At 47.0% G+C, this 17811-nt stretch overlaps 1 protein-coding gene across 2 annotated transcripts in view; it reads left to right on the forward strand.

Annotated features, from left to right (window-relative positions):
- Nucleotides 1-16005: 16005 nt before the first annotated feature.
- Nucleotides 16006-17811, forward strand: part of MSN (moesin) — a 74145-nt gene continuing 72339 nt past the window's right edge. The window contains exon 1 of one of the 2 annotated variants that reach the window (XM_016943122.3): nt 16006-16300. In XM_016943122.3, coding sequence (XP_016798611.1) covers nt 16289-16300 — 12 coding nt within the window. In that variant the 5' untranslated portion in view covers nt 16006-16288. The remainder of the gene's footprint in view (nt 16301-17811) is intronic. The other variant, XM_063804586.1, reaches the window with a different exon arrangement.

Below are 17811 nucleotides of genomic sequence, written 5' to 3' on the forward strand. Positions count from 1 at the left end.
GCAAGGAAAGAAGTAATATTTATTATTATTATTATTATTATTTTGCTATGGACTTTCGCTGTTGTTGTCCAGGCTGGAGTGCAATGGCACGATCTCAGCTCACTGCAACCTCTGCCTCCTGGGTTCAAGTGATTCTCCTGCTTCAGCCTCTCGAGTAGCTGGGATTACAGGCACCTGCCATCCCACTCAGCTAATTTTTTGTATTTTTAGTAGAGATGGGGTTTCATCACATTGGCCACATTGGCCAGGCTGGTCTCGAACTCCTGACCTCAGGTGATCCACCCACCTCGGCCTCCCAAAGCGTTGGGATTACAGGCGTGAGCCACCGCACCCGGCCTTTCAGTTGCTCTTTACTTGCTGTGTTTCCCTTCTATCAGACATCCCTCTAGTCATATTAACACCATCCCAGGCCAGGCATGGTGGCTCATGCCTGTAATCCCAGCACTTTGGGAGGCAAAGGTGGGTGGATCACTTGAGGCCAGAAGTTCAAGACCAGCCTCTACTTTCATCCCCTGTGCAGTCTATGAGGTCAGAGCCCTGAGGATGGGAAGCAACCTCCCTAGGCCAGCAGGCAAGCCCATGACCCTTGGGATGTGCTGTGCTAATCCAGCCCCCTGGAAGATGGGGGCAACTAGAATGTGGAGCACCGGAAGGCTGGTGCACTTGAAGTTCAGTGATGCAGCCAGTCTGAGGGTTAATCAGGACAGAGACCTTTGCCCACAGAGCCAGGATGATTTCATCTCTATGGCAAGCATCATCAATCAATCAGGAGGCCTGGAGCTGGGCAAGTTTTTGGGAGATGAGAAGATAATGCAAGCCACAATCCTTGCCTTTAGGAGCTTTTGTTGGAGATCCAGAACCCATGTCACAGGAAGAGTAAGACCTCTCCAGTTTCCAGGTCAGCTTCTAAAGCTTCTAAACAAGAGAGGCTCTCATTTCTCCTGGGTCTCAGATCTGGCCCTGAGCCATGGTAGGTACTTGGTCCAGGTCTGCTCTCAGCAGAGAGACCCACCAGCAAGCCCCTGTAATTTTTTCTCCCTCCCTAAGAACTTCTCAGCTTCTATTTTCAGATGTCCCCCAAAGCAACAGGAGCATGGGATCATTAATCTTTTGTATTAACTTGCTTGATTCTTATTGCTCTTGAGTCTGGAGACCCAGTGGAAAGAATCCTAGCCTGGGAGTCAGGAGAACTAGTCTTTTTCCTGACCAACTCCATTCACTTCCCTTGGCCGTAGTTTTCTCACTTGTAAAATTGGGACACGTAGCCTAGATGATGTTAAAGTTGTAATATTTTAAGATTCTGATTTCTGTTTTTACTCTTTCATTGAGGATATGGGAGAGGTGGATTTAGGCAGTGATGAAGGACCATGCTCTAAGATTCAGAGGTTCTATGAGTTAAACATGGGGCTCTCTCTCTTCTCCCAAGCATTCTGATACTCAGAATAAATGGCTGGATGTCTTTGGAACCAGTCATATGGCAGTATATTTAGGACTTTGTTGGCCTGCAGAAAGTAGAACCAGACCTCTTGGCCCCCAGTCCCAAAGTCTTAGAGAAGTGGAGGCTGGGGAGTTGGGAGTGGTGTGTGTGTGACAGAAAACTGGAGAATGGCTTCTCATCTTCCTCTGTGGCATTATTTTGCCAACACCACATTCTCTGGAGCCACTGGAGAGGCTCAGGAACACATGATGTGGCTGGTTTGAAGGGGCACTTCAAACCTGGGGGATGGCCCTGCATTTTCCCCACTGAGACATAGCCACATATGGGCTCACATCTTCATGTAAATACATGACTAGGCTGAATATAAACCAATGCCTTTGGTGTAGTGTGAAGTAGGGGGAAGTCTCTTAAAAATAGTTAGGAATGTTTGAGGCCTGTATTTCTCAGAAAAAAAAATAATGTTAAAATGTGTTCTGGTCTGAGACTAGGGAGTAAAGAATGAGAAAAAGTGTTTTAGGAAGGTAAGTGGTAGGAGGAAGGGGCTACTATACATTAGGCTGACTTGGAAATACAGATTAGGCCCAACAACACACACACAAGCAAATGGGCACATAAACAGGCAAGCATGGGAGCCTGTTTGCTCCATGTGTATGTTATCCATGTGTATGGATAACATACACATGGCCAAACAAAGGCACATCTGGGGGCCCAGGAAGACTCCAGAACCTACATTTATATACCACATACACATAGCTATGACCACACTTTTTCTATGTGGAAGTATTTATTTTTTGAGATGGAGTTTTGCTCTTGTTGCCCAGGCTGGAGTGTAGTGGCGCAACCTCGGCTGACTGCAACCTCCACCTCCCGGGTTCAAGTGATTCTCTTGCCTCAGCCTCCAGAGTAGCTGGGATTACAGACGCCTGCCACCACACCCAGCTATTTTTTTGTATTTTTTGGTAGAAACGGGGTTTCACCACATTGACCAGACTGGTCTTGAACTCCTGACCTCAGGTGATCCGCCTGCCTCGGCCTCCCAGTGTGCTGGGATTACACGCGTGAGCCACTGCACCTGGCTCTATGCAATCATTTTATGGAGACCCTTCTTTTTTTTTTTTTTTTTTTGAGACAGAGTCTTGCTCTGTCGCCCAGGCTGGAATGCAGTGGCGCGATCTCCACTCACTGCAAGCTCCGCCTCCCGGGCTCACACCATTCTCCTGCCTCAGCCTCCTGAGTAGCTGGGACTACAGGCGCCCACCACCACACTCAGCTAATTTTTTTTTTTTTTTTTTGTATTTTTTAGTAGAGACAGGGTTTCACCACATTAGCCAGGATGGTCTTTATCTCCTGACCTCGTGATCGGCCCTCCTCGGCCTCCCAAAGTGCTGGGATTACAGGCGAGCCACCACACCTGGCCTTGCAAAGACCCTTCTTATAGCCAAACTTATATATCCTCCTGGCCAAAAATATTGGGAGGTAGCTATTATTATTACCCCAATTTTTACAGGAAACTGAGGCTTGGGTTAATCAACTGATTTACCTAAAGTTGCTGAACTAGTTATTGGAAAAACAGACTAAAACCAGGTGTTCTGTTTCCAAAATTTACTGCTTTCAAGGTGGCACTTTCTCTCTGTCTCTTTCCCTCATACATATACTAAAGAAAAAAAAATGTGCAGCTATCTTGCTATATATACATAAAGGCATATACGTATGAATAAAGCATATATACCACCAGTGGCCAGTAGGAGTTTTTGGGTTGTGCTCTCATGGAGGTCTTAGTAAGAGGAGAAGGGTCTGCTCAAAGCCCTGACCCATCCTGCTTTCTGTTCCTTGTCCAGTCACCTATGACTGTTTTTTCAGAGCGTTGTAGGTGGGAGCTTTTTATGCCAGGGTAATAGTTTTTATTGGCCCTGCTGAGATGAAGTCTTTTATCCCCATACCTCAACACTTAGGATGTGGGGAGTGGTGAAAAAATATATTACATTCCTTTTTTTTTTGTCTATCTCCCTCACTAGGTTGTGAGCCCTGTAAGGGTAGAAACTTTTGTTTTTTTCATGTCTGTATACACAGAGCCTAGTACAGTGCCTTTTGTGTAGTAAGCATACACACAAAAAATTGTTGAATGAATGAATAATAAAGTCAGATAGTTAAATGAATGAATAATAAAGTCAGATAATAAAGTCAGATAGGCTTGTTTCATTATAAGATGAATAATAAAGTCAGATAGGCTTGTTTCATTATAGGATGAATAATAAAGTCAGATAGGCTTGTTTCAAGACCCTACTTATAATGAGATCATGGCCAAGTGACCTTACTTCCTTGAGCCTCAGTTACCTTATCTGTCATATATGGATTGACACTCTGATTACCTAAGATGTTCTTGGTAGTGAATGACATAATGATTTGAAAATGGCTCTGTTTTTATTTGAGGGCTTCTTACATATTGATTTTATAGACCCTTAGGGCACAGAAATTTTCTCTTCAACCTCCCAGAGTACGGGGTCATCTAACCTTTGTCAACAAACTTTCAATTATGAGGATCTCAGTACTTTTTGAATGACTCTCTCCAGTTTTGGACAGCTGTGACTATACAAACCTTCTCCCTCGTGTCCCACTGTGGCTTTCTCCCACTTGATCCAGCTCTGCCTCTTGGCATTCAGAAGTCTGATTCAGAAGAAGACATAGACATCTCCCTGAATCTTCTAATAGGTCTAATAGATCAGAAACCTCTTTTCATGATAGCTTGTGGTTTTTTTGTTTTATTTTGTTTTGTTTTGTTTTTTGAGACAGAGTCTTGTTCTTGTCGCCCAGGCTGGAGTGCAGTGGCGTGACCTTGGCTCACTATAACCTCTGCTTCCCGGGTTCAAGTTGTTCTCCTGCCTTAGCCTCCCAAGTAGCTGGGACTACAGGTGCCTGCCATCATGCCTGGCTAATTTTTGTATTTTTAGTAGAGACAGGGTGTCACCATATTGTCCAGGCTGGTCTCGAACTCCTGACCTCAGGTGATTCACCCGCCTTGGCCTCCCAAAGTTCAGGGATTACAGGCATGAGCCACCATGCCTGGCTGATAGCTTGTGTTTTCAAAAGGCTGAATTATTGTATGGATATACCATAATGTATTTAATTAGTGCTCTGGTGATGGACATTTATGTTGTTTCCCTTGATTATTATAGTATTGCAGTGAATGTCTTTGTAAATGCCTCTTTGTACACAGTATAGTGTTTACCTAAGGCAGACTGGGAGCAGAGCTGAAAAGATCTATGCCTGTGTGTGTGTGTGTGTGTGTGTGTGTGTGTGTGTGTGTGTGTATTGTGTTTGTTGTTGTGAGTTGGGAGAGAGAAAGTGATGACATAGGAGAATCTGTTCCATTAGTCTTGTCTCCTAACAGGATAAGTTGAGGCAATGTGAAGGGGAATGTGTGCCCTTAGAGAAACTGAACATAATACAAGTTGATAGGCCTGCAAGGCTGGAAATGAGCAGATCCCTCTCTTCTCCGGCCTAGCTGAGCAACCTGTCATGAGCTCCAAGGTTATGCCTAGAAGTGTTCTGGACTCCTTCTGCATGGAACAAAAACTGTGATCCCTTTATGGGAACAACTACAGCCCAGCCTGGAATGGAAAATTAAAATTAAAAAAAGCAGCTGCTGACAAGACAAAGCAGGATGTGGGAGGGAGGCCAGATGAGCACTGTGAACCTACTGCAGCCACTGCGGGGCTGAGGGAGACAGAGAGCAAGAGGAGGGCAGGAAAGACCAAGGGAGGGCTTTGTGCAGGAGGTAGGGCCCAGGAAGCCCAGAGACAAGAGCAAGCACATGGTGCTGCTGCGTGCAGTGAGTAGCCCAGCTAGAGGGCACGGCCTGTGCTGAGGAGCCGTGGGAGGAAGAGAGGGCTGGGAAGGTAAGTGTGTGCATTGGTGTGTGTGTGAGGGTTCACCTGCCAATTCTGAGTACACATGAAGGCTATGTTTCTGAAGATCACCATGAAGATCACCAAATGACCATGTGGAGGCTGGCCTGGACAGGCAGCCTGGAGGCAGGGAGACCAGGGAGGAGCCTGTTCCAACAGTTGAGGACAGAGTCGGGGAGGGCTGACCTGGGGCACTGGCAGTGGAGATGGGATGGAGTGAAGCTGTGAAGGACACACAGACAGACAGAGAGCAGAGCTTGGTGACTGATGGCAGGGGTCAGGCAGAGTTAAAGATGATGAAACTGTGCACACAAAAGACGACACCAACAGCAAAACCACCAACAGATACAGAGCTGCTGGGAAGGGGAGCTCGAGGGGAGAGGAGGGTGAGCACCCCTCACAGAGCCTCTCATAGAGCCTGGCACCTAACAGGCACCCGGTCACAGATGGATGCGGATGGTTCACAGACGGGCCATGAGCTCAGCAGGCTGTTTTCTCTCTGGACACATGCAGACTGGTCACATATGCAGGGTGACTGGTCAGTGGGGGCAGGGCTGGGGGGGCTGATGACTTCACTGGGAGATCCTGTCTATGGAGCCAATTTCATATTCCAAGAGGATAGTGACTTAAATTAAATTGATATTGGCTGGCTGGGGAAAGTGCTTGAAAAGCTTCCAGCTCTATCAGGTGAAAAGCCAGAGAGAAACTTTGTCCTCTCATGGTGGTCCATTAGTGTGATTAATAATAAATATTCCCAGACACTTGATACTGGCAAAACACCTTATCAGCCCTGCTTATGATTACTCACCTGCTATCTCGAACCATTAGTCTGACCACCAAGGTGCGGGGGTGATGCGAATCTTAAAATACATCCCCTTCCTCGAGTATGTCTGGTCATAGCTCGGGACTGAGAAGGTCACAGATTCAGGCTGATGGGATGAAGGTGGACTTTGGTCTGACACTACCTGGGCCCAGATCCCTGTGCCACCATCAACAAATCAACAAACATGTGAGTTTTGGACAAGTCACATCACTTCTCAGATCCTCAGTGTCCTCATTTCTACCAATGTAACTGTCATTTCTTGTGAGGGTTACATTGAGGTTGGATATTGAAATGGCCTCCCTAATGCTCAGCACATAGTAGGTGCCTTGTTTAATATTATCTTCTCTCCTTTTACCCAGATGCTAGCTTTTTTTCCTAAGAAGTAGCTACAAGACTGAGGATGGTTAAAAGCATGATTTTCCTACTACTGCAGTTTGTACTCTCAGCCACATTATGCTGTGAGAGGGTCTTTTTCCTTAGGGGAGACAACAGTATCTGAAGAATAAGCTAAAGAATACTTTAGTTTATTCTCTTTTTTGTGTAAGGGGCACAAGTAGTCAAGTGTTTGCACTACTGACCCAGGGGAAGAAAAAGAGAGAGAGAGAAGGCCTCAGAGTGTGGGGCCCCAAGCTGATATTTTTTCTCATCTGTCTCTGACACATTTCTCTTCTATGAATGAAGCTACAACAGCAATCTCAGGGGCTTAGTTAATTCTTCCTGCAAGAAAAACCCAAGAGCAAATGTGCTGAGTGAAACAGAAGGACTTTCCAACAATGATGAAAATGAAAAGCAGCCCTCAGAAAGTTTTGAGTGATGGGGAACTTTCAATTGCTACCCTTCAGTGAATTGTTGGGGTCAGGGGGATTCTTTTTGCAAAGTATCCCTTGCTGTTCTCCAACCAGTTTGTCTCTGGTATTGCCTCCTCTGCACTGCACTGCATCCCCTGAAGGAGGAATGCCACTTGAAATGCAGAAGCTTCTTTATTGCCGTGAACTTAGATCTAGGATGGGAACAATATATTTGCAGATGATTAAAAGTCCAATTTCATTTCTCTCTTGAGCTTGGACATAGACTTTCATATAAATCAGCTTGATTTTTCTTTTGTTTTTTTCTTTTTCTTTTTCTTTTCTTTCTTTTTTTTTGAGACGAAGTCTTGCTCTGTCACCCAGGCTGGAGTGCAATGGCGCAACCTCGGCTCACTGCAACCTCCACCTCCCGGGCTCAAGCGATTCTCCTGCCTCAGCCTCCGGAGTAGCTGGGATTACAGGCATGTGCCACCATGCCTAGCTAATTTTTGTATTTTTAGTAGAGACAGGTTTCACCATGTTGTGCAGGCTGGTCTTGGACTCCTGACCTCAGGTGATCCACCCTCCTCAGCCTCCCAAAGTGCTGGGATTACAGGTGTGAGCCACCATGCCTGGCTACCTTTTTTCTTTTTTCTTTTTTTTTTGAGATGGAGTCTCATTCTGTTGCCCAGGCTGGAGTGCAGTGGTGCAATCTTGGCTTACTGCAACCTCTTTGCCTCCCAGGTTCAAGCAATCCTCCTGCCTCAGCCTCCCAAGTAGCTGGGACCACCGGTACGTACCACCATGTCCAGCTAATTTTTTGTATTTTTAGTAGAGATAGGGCTCACCATTTTGGCCAGGCTGGTCTCAAACTCCTGGCCTCAAGTGATCCACCAGCCTCGGCCTCCCAAAGTGTTGGGATTACAGGCATGTGCCATCACTCCCGGCATCACATAAATCAGCTTCATGCAGTTCTTGCTTGCTGTTCCCTTGACTTTGATGCCCAGACTTGCTGCAGCTCCAGAACATTCCCAGCCCCCAAGGAATCCTGAGCCTTTCAAACTGGACCCCAAGTCTGTCCCTAAAGCCCTGACCAAATATTCCTTTGCATCTCCTGCCCACTGACTCAGATGCCCCCGGCTTCCTTGGACTCCAGCTCCAGAATGTCCCTGTACCACCTCTGCTCATATTGGCCCTCATTAGCTGTACTGCTTGAAAAAGACTTGCCTGTCTCCCTTAGAACTTTCTGAATTTAGCTTGTCTAAAAACCCAAATCTCTTCATACCCCTTATGTTCCTCTCACAGAGTAACCAACCTATATGTGGATGTATGGCTCCTATTTCTATGTCTTCTCTCTAGAAACACTGACATAAACTTCATCAGATCTAAACCTACTCATGGGTATTACTGTGGCCCCAGGATGATTGATCTAACTCTCAGTTCAAATAGGATCACAGTAGGGGGTAAGGTGGGGGGACTATCAGAAGTTTGGGCAATATAGGCATGAAATGGTTTACAAGGAGGTAGGAAACAAAGCTGTTTCACTGCCGTCTTAAAGAACAAGATAGCACCTCGGCTGCCTCTGCTCTGCTCTGGAGACAGGGGCGTAAGTGAGATGAGTCCCTGCTAGCCAAAGGGTTTCATGTCTAGCCCCTAAACAATGTCTAGCTATTGACCATAATCACCATAACAAGCTTCTGTTTGGTGAAGTGGGGAGGAAGGCACTACTTCTCTGGCTCTAGCCCTCAAAATTTATTGCTTTATTTATTTGACTCTTAGCCTGAACATTATTGGTGTATAGAAATGCTACTGATTTTTGTACATTGATTTTGTATTCTACAATTTTGCTGAAGCTATTTATCAGATCTAGGAGCCTTTGAGCAGAGATTATGTGGTTTTCTAGGTATAGAATCATATCATCTGCAAAGAGAGATAGTTTGACTTCTTCCTTTCCTATTTGGATACCTTTTATTTCTTTATCTTGCCTGATTGCTCTGGCCAGGACTTCCAGTATTATGTTGAATAGGAGTGGTGAGAATGGGCATCCTTGTCTTGTTCCAGTTTTTTTTTTTTTTTTTTTTTTTGAGATGGAGTCTCGCTCTGTTGCCAGGCTGGAGTGCAGTGGCGCGGTCTCGGCTCACTGCAACCTCCACCTCCTGGGTTCAAGCAATTCTCCTGCCTCAGCCTCCCAAGTAGCTGGGATTACAGGCATGTGCCACCACACCCGGCTAATTTTTGTATTTTTAGTAGAGATGAGGTTTCACCATGTTGGTCAGGCTGGTCTTGAACTCCTGACCTCGTGATCCGCCCACCTCGGCCTCCCAAAGTGCTGGGATTATAGGCGTGGGCCACCGTGCCCAGCCAAGTCTTGTTCCAGTTCTTTAGGGAAAGGCTTTCAGCTTTTCCCCATTCAGTATGACGTTGGTTGTGGGTTTATGATAGATGGCTCTTTTATTTGTTTGTTTCGTTTTGTTTTTTTGAGATGGAGTCTTCCTCTGTCACCCAGGCTGGAGTGCAGTGGCGTGATCTCAGCTCATTGCAACCTCTGCCTCCCAAGTTCAAGTGATTCTCCTGCCTTAGCCTTCCAAGTAGCTGGGATTACAGTTGTCTGCCATCATGCCTGGCTAATTTTTGTATTTTTAGTAGAGACAAGGTTTCACCATGTTGGCCAGGCTGGTCTCGAACTCCTGACCTCAAGTGATCCAACCGCCTCAGTCTCTCAAACTGCTGGGATTACAGGCATGAGCCACCTATAGATGGCTCTTATTATTTTGTGGTATGTTCTTTTGATGCCTAGTTTGTTGAGGGTTTTTATCATAAAGGTTGTTGAATTGTATTGAAAACTTTTTCTGTATCTATTGAAATGATCATACGATTTTTGTTTTTAATTGTGTGTATGTGGCAAATCACATTTATTGATTTGTATACATTGAACCAGCCTCGCACTCCAGGAATGAAGCCGATTGATCATGGCATGTTAACTTTTTGACGTGCTGCTGGATTTGTTTGCTAGTATTTTGTTAAGGACTTTTGCATCTATGCTCATTAGGGATATTGGCCTGAAGTTTTCTTTTTTCATTTTGTCTCTGCCAGATTTTGGTATTAGGCTGATGCTGGCTTCACAGAATTAGTTAGCGAGGAGCCCCACCTCCTCAATTTCTTTTTAGAATAGTTTCAGTAGGACTGGTACCGGTTTTTCTCAAGAACACATCCCCATTTACCATAGCCACAAAGAGACTGGGCGCTGTGGCTGACACCTGTAATCCCAGCACTTTGGAAAGTTGAGGTAGGCAGATCACCTGAGGTCAGGAGTTCCAGACCTGCCTGGCCAACATGGCCCTGTCTCTACTAAAAATACAAAAATTAGCCAGGCATGGTGGCGTATGCCTGTAGTCCCAGATACTCAGAGGTCAAGGCAGAAGAATTGCTTGAACTCAGTAGGCGGAGGTTGCAATGAGCCGAGATTGTGCCATTGCATTACAGCCTGTGTGACAGAGCAACACTCCATCTCAAAACAAAACCAAACAATAGCCACAAAGAAAATGAAATATCTAGGAGTACAGCAGCTAACCAAGGAGGTGAAAGATCTCTCCAAGGAGAAGAACAAAACACTGCTCAAAGAAATCGGAGATGACACAAATAAATGAAAAAATATCCCATGCTCATGGATTGGAAGAAGCAATATCATTAAAATGGCCATACTGCCCAAAGCAATTTACAGAGTCAACGTTATTCCCATCAAACTACCAATGTCATTCTTTACAGAATTAGAAAAAACTGTTCTAAAATTCACATGGAACCAAAAAGGAGCCCAAATAGCCAAAACAATCTTAAGCAAAAAGAACAAAGCTTGAGGCATCACACTACACAACATCAAACTATACTATAAAGCTATCAAAACCAAAACAGCATGGTACTGGTACAAAAACAGACACATAGACCAATGGAACAGAATATATAGAAAACTCAGAAATCAGGCCTCACACTTATAACCATCTGATCTTTGATGAGGTCGACAAAAACAAACAATAGGAAAGAACTCCCTATGTAATAAAAGGTGCTGAGATACTTGGCTAGCCATATGCAGAAGAATGAAACTAGACCCTTACCTTTCACCATATACAGAAATTAACTCAATATGGATTAAGTATTTAAATTTAAGATCTCAAACTATAAAAATCACAGAATAAAACCTAGGAAACACACTTCTTGACATAGGCCTTGGTGAAAAATTTTTGTCTACGTCTCAAAAAGAATTACAACAAAAGCAAAAATTGGCAAGTGAGACCTAATTAAACTAAAGAGTTTCTGCACAGCAAAAGAAACTATCAACAGAGTAAACAGCAACCTACAGAATGAGGAAGACATTTGTAAACTATTCAACTGACAAAGGCTTAACATCTAGAATCTATAGGGCACTTAAATCAATAATCTAAAAATAAATAACCCTATTAAAAAATGAGCAAAGGGCCAGGCGTGGCGGCTCACGCCTGTAATCCTAGCACTTTGGGAGGCTGAGGCAGGTGGATCACCTGAGGCCAGGAGTTCGAGACCAGCCTGAACAACATGCTGAAACCCTGTCTCTACTAAAAATACAAAAATTAGCAAGGCGTGGTGGCATGCACCTGTAATTCCAGCTACTCGGGAGGCTGAGGCAGGAAAATCACTTGAACCCAGGAGGTGGAGGTTGCAGTGAGCCGCGATCACGCCATTGCACTCCAGTCTGGGCAACAAGAGTGAAACTTTGTCTCAAAAAAAAAATGAGCAAAGGACATGAACAGACACTTCTCAGAAAAAGACATACAAGTGGCCAACAAATATATGAAAAAAAAATGCCTATCATCACTCACCATCGGAGAAATGCAAATCTAACCCACAATCTAACAGATGTAAGGTGGTAACCTTACATCTGTCAGAATGACTAGTATTAAAAAGTCAAAAAAAACAACAAATGCTGGCAAGGCTGTGGAGAAAAGGGAATGCTTATACACTGTTAGTGGGAATGTGAATTACTTCAGCAACTGGGCAAAGCAGTTTGAAGATTTGTCAAAGAACTTAAAACAGAGCTACATTTGTTCCAGCATTCTTATTACTAGGTATATACCTAAAGGAAAATAGATCATTATACCAAAAAGACACATGGACTTGCATGTTCATAGCAGCATTATTCACAGTAACAAAGACATGAAATCAATGTAGGTGCCCATGATCAATGGTTGACTGGATAAAGAAAATGGTTGACTGGATAAAGAAATGGTCAACTAAGGCCAGGAGCGGTGACTCATGCCTATAATCCCAGCACTTTGGGAGGCCGAGGTGGGCTGATCACAAGGTCAGGAGATCGAGACCATCCTGGCTAGCATGGTGAAACCCCGTCTCCACTAAAAATACAAAAAAAATTAGCCGGGCATGGTGGCGGGCGCCTATAGTCCCAGCTACTTGGGAGGCTGAGGCAAGAGAATGGCATGAACCTGGGAGGCGGAGCTTGAAGTGAGCCGAGATCACGCCACTGCACTCCAGCCTGGGTGACAGAGCAAGACTCTGTCTCAAAAAAAAAAAAAAAAAAGAAAGAAATGGTCGACTGGATAAAGAAAATGTGGTACTTATACACTGTGGAATACTATGCAGCCATAGAAAAGAATAAAATTATGTCCTTAGTAGCAACATGGATGGAACAGGAGGCCATAATCCTAAGTGAATTAGTGAAGAAACAGAAAGCCAAATACCGCATGTCCTCACTTATAAGTGGGAGCTTAACATTGAGCACCTACAGACATAAACATGGGCACAACAGACACTGAAAACTACTAGAGGTGGGAGGGAAGAGGACATGGGTTGAAAAGCTTCCTAATGAGTACTATGCTCACTACCTGAGTGCAATATATCTATGTAACAAACATGCACATGTACCCCCTGTATCTAAAATAAAACATGAGAAAATAATATTTAAAAAATTCCTTGCTTGTACTATTGCCAGAGCTTCTTAACTGAGCTCTTTGTCTTCTGTACATTAGCTATCTGGCCTTGGGTAAGTCTTTTCCTCTTTCTGATCCCCAGTTCTCCTGACCTGGAGTGAGACTGGACTAACTAGTCTCTGATAGTTTATGTTCTCTCTCTATTTCCCATCCTCTCCTCCCCAGAGGTCCAACCTCATCTTTCTCCCTCAGCCCCTTTCCCCCTATTTCTTAGCTCCCCGAGCCTCTGACACCCCCTGCCCCTGCTTGGACTTCTATGCCCCCTTTCTTTTTTTTTTTTTTAAGACAGTGTTTTGCTCTGTCACCCTGGCTGGAGTGCAGTGGTATGATCTTTGCTCACTGCAGCCTCTGCCTTCTGGGTTCAAGTAATTCTCCTGCCTCAGCCTCTCGAGTAGCTGGGATTACAGGCACATGCCACCACACCCAGCTAATTTTTGTATTTTTAGTAGAGATGGGGTTTTCCCATGTTGGCCAGGCTGGTCTTGAACTCCTGACCTCGAGTGATCTGCCTGCCTCAGCCTCCCAAAGTGCTGGGATTACAGGTGTGAGCCACCACACCTGGTCCCTGTTTCCCTTTTAGTAGTGTCTTCAGCTACTTGACACTCTCTACCCAACTCTCCCCTGTGTATGTGTGTTGTGGGGAGTGGTTGGCATGGGAGGTGGGGAATGACACAAGGGAGTTTCCACTTTCCAGAAAGTTGGAGTCGCCAAGTAAATTCTTTGTCTTTAGGCATTTAGCTTCATGCCAGGTCCCTGTAGGTTCTAGGTGAACATGAGTGAAGAAATCAGTTGAGTTCCTTGAACTTCTGGTGGAAAAGGGCCAATGGCAGTATTAAGGCGTGTGATGAGCTGTCATTGCTACTCCTGCTGCTGAGGCTTTCTGGTGAGTGCTGCTCTTCCTTGGGGACAACTGCTCATGGAGACTGTTTGGGCTTTCCGATGAGTGCTGCTCTTTGAACAAATGCTTAGCTCAAGGAAATGATCTTGGCAGGGAACTTTGTTTGCCCTAGCACAGATCAATGAATCTTGTTAGCAGTGAGAGAAACCGAGGCACACTGAATCGTGGACACTGTTGGTCTGGGAAGGCAAAGGAAGAGGATGGAATCAGACTACTGGTTCCTGAGTGCAAATGCAAGACCAGCCCATATGCAATCCTGTTAGGCTCATCTATTGTCCTAGGGAGTATACTTCCTTTCTCATCCCTTTATAATGTCAGAGTGGGAAAGGACCTTGGAAGCCCCGGAGTCCAGTCCTTTCTTGCTACAGAAATGGAAACTGAAGCCCAGAGAGGGGGAGGGAATTACCCAAGGCCACATAGTGGTCACAGGATGAGTTAATGGCAGAGCTATATGTAGAAGCCAGGTGTCCTGACCTCTCAAGTATCCTTTCCATTGTCTCAAACTGGCTTACCATCTGTGGTGCCTTACCTCACAAAGGATACTCAGACCATGCCTTCAGATGGTTGCCAGTGGAGAGGAGGAAAAAAGGACTATGGCCAGCCACTTTCAAACTAAAACTCGGACTTATTTTATTTTACTTTTTCTGGAGACGGAGTCTTGTGCTATTGCCCAGGCTGGAGTGCAGTGGCCCAATCTGGGCTCAGTGCAGCCTCTGCCTCCCGGAAGCGATTCTCCTGCCTCATCCTCCCGAGTGCCTGGAACTACAGGCACGTGCCATCACACCCGGCTAATTTTTTTGTTTTTTTTTTTCGTATTTTTAATAGAGATGGGGTTTCGCCATGTTGAGCAGGCTGGTCTCAAACTCTTGACCTCTAGTGATCTGCAGGTCTTGGCCTCCCAAAGTGGTGGGATTACAGGTGTAAGCCACTGCACATGGTCTCACTTACTATTATTATTATTATTTTTGAGACAGAGTTTCACTCTGTTGCCCTGGCTGGAGTGCACTGGCTCAGTCATGACTCACTGTAACCTCCGCCTCCCGGGTTCAAGCGATTCTCCCTCCTCAGCCTCCCGAGTAGCTCGGATTACAGGCACGTGCCCGGCTAATTTTTGTAATTTTAGTAGAGATGGGGTTTCACCATGTTGGCCAGGCTGGTCTTGAACTCCTGACCTCAGATGATCAGCCCGCCTCAGCCTCCCAAAGTGCTGGGATTACAGGAGTGAGCCACTATGCCCGGCCCTCACTTATTTTTTTTATATAGATATGGGAGGGGGTCTTGATATGCTCCCCAGGCTGGTCTCGAATTCCTGGGCTCAAGCAATCCTCCTGCATCAGCCTCTCAAAGTGTTAAGATTACAGTCATGAGCCACCACACTCAGCCTAAAACTCAGACTTGACCAGACGACTTCAACAGTCTAGAACACTGCCATCCTGGGATTCTGTGACCTTGACAAGAAGGAGAAAGGGAGCTGGCAGACAAACCCCAAGGGTGTGGACTAGGGAGGTCACATCTAACCTGAGGGAATTATAGCCAGCCCCATCAGGACATCAGAAAGTGAATGTACTGGGAGAGGGGCTAAAGGATCAGGTCACTGATTTGAGGAAGGTGAAGACTGGGATTTAGATGAAGGAAAGATAAATGAGGACTGAGCAAGGATGGGTAGGAAATATGATGGGGAGAGTCCTACGGAAGAGAATGGATGAAGTGTTTTAAGAGGTGAGGCAGTTTAGCCAAAAGAAGAGAAGTTTCCTGTGGACCTGAGATCTTCAGGCCTTTGAGGAGCTGTTAGGGACAACAGGGGATCTGTGTGGCCTCAGGGAGCAGAACTGAGATCCATGGATGGAAGCCATAGAGAAAAGGAGTTCAGACACGGCAAGAACTTTCTAAGAGCCAGAGCTGTCTAGAGAAGGAAAAGATAGGTAGTGAGCTCCCCATCAGTGGAAAGTTGCAGTCAGGGGCTGAGTAAGCATCTGTCAGGGCCCAGGGTCTGGGCCCTGAGTGGGGGTGGGGCTGGAAGGCCAGGACGTGGAAGGCTAGGGGCTGTGACCGGGGTGGGAGAGGAGCCGGGTGGGTCTGGGTGGGGAGCGGTAGCTACCCTAGGTCCGCCCGGGCCCAGCCGGGCCCCCCACGTGGCCGCTGTGGCCTGGCTGCGCCGGGCCTGGCCAGGCGGGGCTGGGCGGGGCAAGGCCAGCGGTCGGCGGGGAGGCGGGCGCGAGGGCGGGGAGCGGCGCGGAAGCCGGGCCACATAAAGGAGCGGGCGGCGCGACAGGGGCGGCTCTTTCCTGGGTGGGGTTTGTGAAGTCGTGGCCCGTTAGCAGGAAGCCTAACAGTCGCCCCGACGCTAGTGAGGGACCCAATCTGAGTCCCCGGCCAGCCGAATCCAAGCCGTGTGTACTGCGTGCTCAGCACTGCCCGACAGTCCTAGCTAAACTTCGCCAACTCCGCTGCCTTTGCCGCCACCATGCCCAAAACGGTGAGTGCCGGGGGTGGGCGCTGTCGACCCCAATGGCTCTGGCTGAGCCTCATAGCCCTTTGCTGATGGCTGAGGGCTTGGCCAGCCACCGGCCCGCCTGGGACGCCGCGCCCTCCGCCATAGCCAAGGGTAGGGAGGGGACCGGAGTGGGATCCTGGTCTGGTGCACCCTCAGGGGTTGAGGGGGTGTCCAGGCTGGAAGTTTGGACGGGGCGAGGCCTGCCTCTTTCTCAGGTTCCAGTTCCCTGTGTCTGAGATGCAACAGTCAGGACGGCTTCGTTGGGGCCTGGGGTTTCCCCTTTTCCCTGATGGGCCATGGGCACAGAGGAGAGGATTCTGGTCCAGAAGACAACACTTTCCCCAACCCAGGAATTGGCACCTTTCTGGGGCAAGGCTGCCAATGTCCAAGAGGGGACATGGGAACAGAGAAGCAGGGAGAAAGGAGGGAGCCGCTCGGGGCGGATCCGGCACCCCCACTCATCTTTCCCACAGCCTCACCGGGTGGCTCCAGCTGTTTTCCACTAGGAGGTGAGGAGAGAGATGTGAGGAAATCGTCATCGAGGCTGCACCCGAGAGCACCAACACTTATTTAGGCACCAGTCTGAGGAGAGGCCTACCCCATCTCCTGGGAGAGAGGACCGGTTTCTCCCTCCTCTCCACCTCCAAATCCCTGCCCCTCCTATTGCTTAATGCCTCTCTATCTCCTCCTATCCCCTCCGGACTATTTTGTGTGGTGTGGGTTCTCTCGTGGGGCCACACCTTTCTAGAGTGGTGGTTGATTTGGGGATGCGTCTCCACCCCACTGGCTGTTATGAGAGGAACAGAAGCCTCCTGGGAGTGGGGATAGGGGGGCCGGATGCCCAGGAGGGAGAGGGGAGGAGGGGTGTGCCTGACTAATGAGCTCTGCTTGCTTTTGTGCAAGTCATGCCAAATGGCTGCTGAGGCCCTTCCCTTGCTCAGAAAGGCCTGGTGACCACCCTGGCTTGAGTCCCTTAGGCCAAACAGCTTGTTGAGCTGGCCTAGGCAATGCAGTGCTCCCAAACATGTCTCCCCAGGACTGCTTGAGCCTTGTAGAGGTGAGATAGTGACTAGTAGCTTTGAAAAGGGCTGAAGGCCCCTGGGATGAGAGGAGGCGAGTTGGGGGCCCAGCCTTTTGGGTTTGTGATGAGCTTTGGTTGCCACGTTACTGTATACCAGCCTCACTGCCAAGTCGTTCTTGCCTTTCCAGAACCTTGTCCTTCAGAAACACCAAGTTTTCAAAAAGTATGTGCTTTCACTGTCTATCTCCTTTAAATTGCTTGTGGTTTTAGGACATGAGGCTTTTACACACTTTCTTCCCTAGTCCCCGCCCCCAAAGAGAGAGAGTAATGGTTTTGGAGAGAGGGGAAAATATCCCATTGTCTGCCAAAACAGGATTATAAAGATCCTGTCAGGAGCGGCTCTTTGGGTCTCTCTCTGTGGTTGACTCCTGACTCCTCTTAAGGTGCGGCTTTGCCTGAACAGTTGGGTGGA

This window comes from Pan troglodytes, chromosome X (genome assembly GCF_028858775.2).
Source record: "Pan troglodytes isolate AG18354 chromosome X, NHGRI_mPanTro3-v2.0_pri, whole genome shotgun sequence".
Taxonomy (NCBI): Eukaryota; Metazoa; Chordata; class Mammalia; order Primates; family Hominidae; genus Pan; species Pan troglodytes.